Source organism: Spermophilus citellus (genome assembly GCF_964194105.1).
Source record: "Spermophilus citellus genome assembly, chromosome: 2".
NCBI lineage: Eukaryota > Metazoa > Chordata > Mammalia > Rodentia > Sciuridae > Spermophilus > Spermophilus citellus.
In genome coordinates this window covers 159,299,387-159,308,403 of record NC_138183.1, presented here as the reverse complement: position 1 = coordinate 159,308,403, position 9,017 = coordinate 159,299,387, and the positions used below count along the sequence as shown (strand labels likewise).

The 9,017-nt window shown below is 41.3% G+C and overlaps 1 protein-coding gene across 1 annotated transcript; it reads left to right on the top strand.

Moving 5' to 3' along the window:
• Window positions 1-325: 325 nt before the first annotated feature.
• POU2AF2 (POU class 2 homeobox associating factor 2) lies at window positions 326-5,662 on the top strand (the record flags this gene model as incomplete). Its single annotated transcript, XM_081281527.1, has 3 exons — window positions 326-347; window positions 3,661-3,959; window positions 5,261-5,662. The coding sequence occupies exons 1-3, from the start codon at window positions 341-343 to the stop codon at window positions 5,660-5,662; spliced, it is 708 nt and encodes a 235-aa protein (XP_081137653.1). The 5' UTR covers window positions 326-340.
• Between the last annotated feature and the right edge of the window lie 3,355 nt (window positions 5,663-9,017).

Below are 9,017 nucleotides of genomic sequence, written 5' to 3'. Positions count from 1 at the left end.
ATAAACACTTGATACATATCTGATGAATAAGTATTAACAATGAAACACAAAGGATAAATCATTGTACTTCACCCAGCCAGTGGTCATCAATGTGTTTACCAGAATCTGAGAGTTTGGTTTCTCTCTGTCCCTTGTAAAACTTTGTTCTTCAGTACTTGAATTCTTACTCTCAGTTGACACCCACGATCCAATTCCTCAAGTAATGTATTCTGACTACCAGAAAATAAAGATTGTAGAACCTGGTTTTTTAATTAAATTTGAGCTCTCCCCTAAAGAACACACTTGCACTCTGTTTGCCTTCCAGGGCAGCGTCAGCTCCTCCCAGTCTCCCTTCGTCCAAATGCCAGGTGAGTACTTCAATTCAGTGGGCAATTAATTCCCTTTCAAAATGAAACTGATTATTTGGGCTCCTGTTTTGTTTTGTTTTGTTTGTTTGTTTTTGTTGGTGGTGGTGGTTGGTTTTGGTTTTTTTCACAACTGCCTTACATGACTTTAACAAATTTTTTTCTTTAAAATAACTATTTTCAATATGTAAAATCAGTGAAGACAGACCTCATTCAGTCATTCCTATACTTAGAATCTATTGTGCCTTGAAGTCAGCCTTTTGATCCCCAGCCTAGAAGAAACTTTTTGCACAAAGGCAAGAGGAATTAAGCCCCTGGCAGTTTTTAAAACAACTATCTGACATGATATTATAGACGAGGTACCTACTTCAGACAGAAAGAGAAAGATACCTAAGGGCAGAGATGTGGAACTACCATTCAGTGGGTGCTCTCTGCACATCAACCACTCAGTTGAGCATGATGTATTCATTTCAACACACATCTCATTAAATATTCCTGTGAGGATGGAAAAGGAGTATTCTTTTTCTTTTTTCTTTTCTTTTTTTTTTTAATAGAGTCTGAGTTGCCCAGCCTGTCACAGTCCTCCTGCTCAACTCCAGAGTAGCTGGGGTTACAGATATACAGCACGAAATGAGGGGAATTCTTAGTAGTAGTCTGGGACATTCTCATCCACACATGCGCACACACAAAAAACCACTCCTCTGGGCGCTCAAACTCAGAAGTGCCATAGGCCGTCTCAATCGTTTTAAAGCCCACAGTACTGGATAAGAAAAATAAATAAGGGCCTTAGAGGATTTCAAATAAACAAATGTCTCTGTGTTAAGTTTTCTAATCATATTTTATACCATTGCACTGTGCTTTCATCTGCTCTCTTCTACACTGAGAAACTTCTGCAGCTTCTCTTTTCATCTAGAATTCTTCTTCCTCCTTTTAAGTAGAAAAAGGTAGGCTTTAAAAGAGCAGAGGTTTTTCCTTCATGGTTGTTTTTATTTAGAAGTTGGAAATAAAGATATGACAACCTGGAAGCTTTATTTACATATTCTTCATTCTGTTCTCAGCTTTAACCACTCATTCCTATGGTTATAAATTTATGACATGAAACAGAAATCTATTTATGGATACTAATTTGAATTTACACAGTTTTTTCCCAAAAAAAAGTTTGCTTATAATTAAAACTCTAACTGCAGCCTTCAAAAAGCATGAGTAGTAGAAAAAAAATGCATGAGTATATTTGAAGTTGGGATTATAGAATTTAAGATGAAAATGAAGTGAGTTGTATCATGCTAAAGGTTTTGATGGGGGAATTTTGATTGCTTATTCTGAATGAATAAATTTACATGCAATCGTTGAACACAATATTCTGTTATTCAGTTTATGGAAAAATGTATAAGACCTCAGCTCTGCCTCCATAGAGCTTGCAGATTGGCTGGAAAGACATTGTGAGAGATGAAAGAGTAATAAGCATAGTATACATAACATCGTGTGGGGGTGGCCTAAGTTCTGTGTGTGTCATCATGCAGGACTGAGTCATGATAACAAAGAGGAAGGGTTTCCATGAGATGGTCTTCTTTCCCCCAAGAGTGGGTGGGACACAGTTCAGAAGTCCTCTGCTCTGGTTGAGGGAAGTAAAGGGAAACATCACTGTGTCTTTCCCCTACTTCTACCCCTCTGTGACTCAGGGGGTTGGTCTTAGCCAATTAGACCACGCTGACCCCACCTCTAGCTGGAATACTTAAACCATCGGTTTTACACACTCTTCTCTACCCCCAAACATGAAGATCATGTATTTCCCGCTACAACTAAGATATGGGGTCAGAAAGTAGTTTTTTTAAAAAATTCTTCTCTTCTGGAACATCTCTCTGGCACTAAAAGACTCCTCAGTTTCAGCTTTTCCGATTTGCACCCAAGCTTTGGTACCAGGCACTCTTCCTAAACTTAGTGCCCAGAGAACTGAGTGATGGCCACAAGAGGGCACCAAATAACATCAAACTCATCAAAGCAGAAAGGTCCTCTGAAATTGGCTTCTGTGCAACCATATTATCCCAAAGCAAGCCCTTCATTGATGCCTTCCCAGTGAGCGACATGGTGTTAAAGGTCAGTACACAAAAGAATTAGAATACAGAGTACAACGTTCATCTGATCTGCGGTGGGGTTATCTTATCCGGAGATCCAGTATCTCAGCTAATAAGTCCAGAAGCAGCCCATTGTATCACAGGGACAGAGCTCAGACACTCCATTCAATAAAATGTAAATGCCAGGATATTCTTTGACTTAGATTTTTAAGCCCAGCCCTTCCTAGCATAGTGCCCAGTTCTGGAAGACAGAAGGTAACTGTGTGATGCCTATGTGAACGGTTGAGCAGTTACAGTATCATCTAAAATGAACTCATCCTTAAAGGCAGAGTGGACGTTAAACATAGTTACACGGGCCAGCACAGTTTTTAACAGTAGTGCAGGCATATTTCGAGCTTTGCAAGTTCTTTTTTTTTTATTGGTTGTTCACAACATTACAAAGCTCTTGACATATCATATTTCATACATTAAATTGAAGTGGGTTATGAACCCCCAATTTTACCCCAAATGCAGATTGCAGAATCACGTCGGTTACACATCCACAATTTTACATAATGCCCTATTAGTAACTGTTGTATTCTGCTACCTTTCCTATCCCCTACTATCCCCCCTCCCCTCCCCTCCCATCTTCTCTCTCTACCCCATCTACTGTAATTCATTTCTCTCCTTGTTTATTTTCCCATTCCCCTCACAACCTCTTATATGTAATTTTGTATAGTAATGAGGGTCTCCCTTCATTTCCATGCAATTTCCCTTTTCTCTCCCTTTCCCTCCCATCTCATGTCTCTGTTTAAAGTTAATCTTTTCTTCCTGCTCTTCCTCCCTGCTCTGTTCATAGTTGCTCTCATTATATCAAAGAAGACATTTGGTATTTGTTTTTTAGGGATTGGCTAGCTTCACTAAGCATAATCTGCTCTAGTGCCATCCATTTCCCTGCAAATTCTATGATTTTGTCATTTTTTATTGCTGCATAGTACTCCATTGTGTATAGATGCCACATTTTTTTTTATCCATTCATCTATTGAAGGGCATCTGGGTTGGTTCCACAGTCTAGCTATTGTGAATTGTGCTGCTATGAACATCGATGTGGCAGTATCCCTGACTTTGTTCTATTTCTACGTTAACACGGTGTCAGGCAGGCGTCAGGAACGTCCTTTCACACTAGAGCCACTCAGCGGCAACAGAGAGGCCCTGCCGTTGCTGGGGTGGGCCTTTTTGCCCACTTGTCTTTCGTTTGGCAACAGGTTCGCCGGTCATGTCAGGTTACTATGGCGTCAGAAGATCTTTTTTGTCTGACTCAGACTTCCACAACAGTAAGCCGTTTTCAAATGACGTCTACACCTCCGGCGTGGCGAAGCCCTTTCCCTGCGAGTCGTCGGCAGGGCAGAGCCACGCGGCGCTGCTCGAGTCCTACCTGGCCGAGCCCTACGGGGACTACCGCCCGCCGGCCCTGACCCCAGGCCCGGGCTCTCTGTTCAGCGCCTCCCCGCTGCCGCCGCTCCTGCCGCCGCCCTTTCCCAGCGACCCGGCTCACTTCGTGTTTGTGAGTACGCGTTATTTCGTTATTTCGGGAACAGGGAGTTAGAGGAGGAGACAGGGCTCTCTTGCATCAGCCCCGCCACGCGCTGGGCAACCAGGTTGAAGCGGGTCTGACTCCTGGAGACCCCTGAGGCTGCTCTGCTATTGCCCAAAGGGGCCAGGTCAGGCCAGCTCTGCCAGGACCCCTGAGGGAGACTTGCTCATAGATGGATGTTAACCTTGACAGCAAACGTTCATCTAGGGATTTGAACTTAAAAAAAAAAAAAAAAAAAAAAAAAAAAAAAAAAAAACTATAAGGTAAAATTTATGTTCATTTTGCTAATAGTCTACAGATTTTGCCACATGTTCCCCAATGCCATTAGCACAAGTCATTATCATTCCTCCTGCTCATAAGAGAGAAGCATGTAGTGACATCTAGACATGGCTAGTTGTCTTTCTGTGCCAGCACAGGTGGCTTCTTCCCACCCAGTGCTCTGCCTCCCACTTTCCCAAGAATATTTCTACCATAAAACGTTGTTCTCTGGATCCTTCCAACAAGATGAGTTCATAGAGATCTGAAGGATGCTAAAACTCTTCATGAAAACTAAAACTGTAAAGCCTTCTTGCCATAAAGGTGAATCTCCAAAGGTGGGAGAGGGAATTAACATTATTGAGTACCTATTCTATACCAGGAAACTTTATGGACTTTTGTTCATTTAATATGCACTAACTCAGGGAATATTTATGAAAGTATCATTTCACAGATGAACAAAGTGAGGTGCCCAGAGTTAAGAAGGGAGTAGGTAGCACAGCTATGAAAGAGTTCAGCCCACTCCAAGAGAGGTAGGCTTGAGGAGGTAGCATCAAACCTATTTCTTCTCTCACTGAGGTCAGAGCAGCCTCCCCCACCCACTCCAAAGCTTACTGTGTAGCTGGAAGTCTACTCCTTCAAAAAGCCGGCCAAGGGCTGACTTACCCACTAGTGTAAAGGGTATTCTGGGACCCAGAGAAACCTGAGCCTCAAAAAGAATGCAAGCAGTGCTTTATTGTAAACAATAGAATTCTGGGTACATGGCCATTTTATTCTTCTCACATTTTAATTCATTTAATGTTGTTTTCTGGGAAATGTAACCTCAATACATATAGGAAATCTCATTCAAGAGTAAAAAAAAAGAACCAAAACATTCCCCTCTGGTGTCAGGATGAAGCTGCCTGGGTGGGCTTTAATAGCAGAGGGAGGGTCCTGAGGCTGCTCTGGAAGTTGGCTCCAGCAGCAACCCTCGCAACAGAAAAGCATCAACTAATACATAACCCCATTCTCTCCAGAGGGACTCGTGGGAGCAGACAGTGCCAGATGGTCTCAGCCAGACAGACCCCATGCCCACCGATACTCTACAGACCTTGCTGCCCAGCACCAGCTGCCTCTCCCAGCTCGAGTCAGGAAGTGCCACACAGCACAGGAGCTCCACCTGGGGGACCTCCCTTGCTGGCACTCAGTCCTATTCTCTGCACACGCTGGAGGATCTGCACAACACATCTGGGTACCCCACCCCACCTCCTTACCCTTTTACCCCTTTCATGACAATGTCAAATGACCTACCACCAAAGGTGGTACCTCTCTCCCCAGATGAGGGGACAGACCCCTCTTCCCTTCATGACCATTCAACTTGGACCAAAGAAGACGGGAGTGCGGCCTGGGGGTCATATGAATGCCGCAGAGCTTACTGAGGGTGTGGACCAAAGGACTTCTGTGCTTTTCGTTAAGTTGAGTTCTGTATTCCAGGGATTGCTTTAGATGTGCTGGCTCATTCGGAACTAGATTTTCAGAATAAGCCATAATGCCACCCTTTGTTAATTGACGATGGCATTTATTTGTAATCTTTACCACCATAACCCAGTTGAAATACAATACAGTGTCAATTAAATATACCATGGACCATATTCTAGTGAGGCAACTTTACAGTGAGGTCATTTTGGAAATTTAGTAGCCAATTCCATTCTGAATCTTCTGTTATCTTTGAAATATCATTTTGGGGCACTGATTTTTTTCCTTAAATTATGTAGATCATAAAACAGAATGGTTCTTCTGTGTAATTTTTCTTAGTTATAAACCATGTGTATTATTTAATAAAAGAGATAGCTAGGGTATAATATAGGTTGGGGCACATAAAACAAAATTCATTTTATACCATATGACATTAAAGAGTGAAGTGTTATATTCATTTCCTTCATTACAAGGGCATGTAAAGGCACTGTAAAAAGATATGGCACTGAGTGTAAATGTGTTACTGTCAATAAAAGAGGATGAGGTCCAGAGATTACATGTGTGTTTTTTTAAATACATAGTTTCAACTCTGTTTTAAAGCCCAGGATGTCAAAAAATTAATCCAGCCCCTCCCTGCCAAAAAAGCCAAAAATTTTATTTGATCAGTGACTGTCTAAATTAAGGTAGACATGGTCTCTCTAAGAAATAAGCCTAGGGTTTTCAGAATGGATGAGTAAAATGGACAGTTGGTGATCAAGTCAGAATCCTTGCATTTTAAAGAAAATAGGAATAAGCTATTGACAAAAAACAGACCACCTAATGCCAAAAAGCAAAGTGGCTTGGAAGAAGAACATATTGTCAGGTGAGTCAGTGGCACCACACACAATGTCCCCTAACTGTGCCTTGCCGGTGGCTTACTGGTCAGAAATGTATGGCTCTCACTGTGTAAAAATGAAGAAACAATATCTGAAACACTAATCTGTCTCCTGTAAGTCTGACTGGAGTGGGTTCCTTTGCCAATGATGCGAAACCCCCACCAAGCAGTGCACCTGTCTGCAGGCCACGCCCATCATAAATGCCCGGCACACACTTTGACTGGAAGTACATAAATCAAGGCCCACAAATTACATGTACACCCTTCCTCCTGTCTTTCTACCACCGACCTTCCTTTACTTCCTTCTCACATCTTCCTTGCCATCTCCTGGAAGCCAAGACTCTCATTGTCCAGCCGATTGCCCAAAACTCTTCAATGCAGTCTCTATTGCATCTTCTACAAGTACTCATTCTTGTGGAAGAAGAGTCCCGAAACTCACACAAAGGGATTTGTTCACACTTAGATGTAAATAATTGATATTTCTCCTTCTCTACTCCTTTAAGGATATTTTCTGGTTCAGCAAACACATTTCTAATGTATGGAGTACCAGCAGAGATGCTTGGGCAGGGAGCCTTCCTTTACCTCACCCCCTAAAGCTCTCTCCCAGGAGAGCCAATCAAGAATGAGCCTCACCTGCTGTGCAGTATTCCTTCAGGCCACCCAGCTCTTTTCTGGCAGCCTGGTATAAAATTTTTTGCCTTAAATTTCATTTTGTATTAACAGGCAATAATTGTACACACTTGTAGAGGTACAATGCAATGTTTCAATACATGTATATACTAAATGATGACCCAAAGTAATTAGCATATCACCTCAAACATAATTTCTTGATAGCAAAACATTAAAAATCCTCTCTTCTAGTGTTTTTAAAATATATGATGTATTATTATTGACTATTATGGTTTGAATATGAAGTGTCCTCCAAAAACTCATGTGTTGAGGCCTTGATCCCCAGTGGAATAGGGTTCAGAGGTGGGCTTTCACAAGTGGATCATCAATGGATTAATCCATTCATAGCTGAATGGACTACTGGGAGGTTGTGGGCCATGGTTGGAGGAATTGGGTCACTGGGGCATGCCCAGGAAAGGTTTTTCTTGTCTTCAGCCCCTTCCATTCTCTTTCTGCTCCCTGACTGCCATGAGTTAAGCAGCTTTGCTCTATCATGCCCTTCCACCATCATGTTCTGCCTCACTTCAGGCCCAAGGCAATGGAGCCCACAGACTGTAGACTGAAACCTCTGAAACCATGAGCCAAAATAAGTCCTTTCTCTAAATTGTTCTTCTCAGGCATTTGTCACGGCTACTGAAAGCTGACTAACACACTGACTATAGTCACCCTACTGTGCAAGAGCAGAGCACACCAGAACTTATTCCTCCTAACTGTAACTCTGCACTACTCGTTGACCAACTCCCCCCCCCACCCGCCGCACTTCCCCACTTCAGCCTCTAAGAACCATTATTCTATTCTCTATTTCTATGAGATTGACTTGTACATATTATGCGCATGAGTGAAATCATGGTGTATGATTTCAGCTCTACAGCTGGCTATTTCATTTAACATATGTCATCCATGTCCTACCATGTTGTCACACAGGACAGGATTTTATCTTTTTGTGGCTGAATGGTATTACATTGTATCTATATAGCACATTTTCTCATTCTTTTATCCACTGATGAACACTTAGGTTGGTTCTTTATCTTGGGTATTGTGAATAGAGCCGAAATAAATATGCAAATGTACATCCCTCTTCAAATTATAGAGATTCCTCAAAAAATTAGAAACATAACTACCCTATGATCCAGCAATCTCACTCCTGGGAACAGACCCAGAGGAAATGAAATTAGCCTGAGCTTTATTTTGCTTAATATTTGTTTTTCAGTAAAAAGTAGAAATATTCAGTGTGGGAGAGAAAAACTCCTTCTTCTCCAGTGGAATTTGGGGCCTTAATCCTGTTCCAAATAACTTTCTCAGAGTCATCTGTCACCCAGCAGTTAACTCATACATGAACAACAGATCTCTGCATCAGACAGAAGAGATCTTACCCCCTCTATGGATTTAGGGATCCTCATGGCAGTCTGAGTCATTTTTTCTGAATTAATTGTGTAAAATATATAACTACTCACCATTTGTTACTAAGAAGCAACAATACAATATTGTTAATGTAATATATATATATATATATATATATATATATATATATACACACACACACACACAGAGAGATATATAGATATTTTATATAATATATAACATTAATATAATAATTATTATAGATAATATCTACATATTTCCACATAACTTCAGCTTTTGATTATAATGCTAAATATTAGACATGCTCATATCACTTACTTGGATGTTATCTGCCAATGTATTATGTCCATTCATCTCTTCACAACTTGAAGTTGCTTGGTTCTTAGTTAGGTAAAGCTCAGTAAACAGACCTC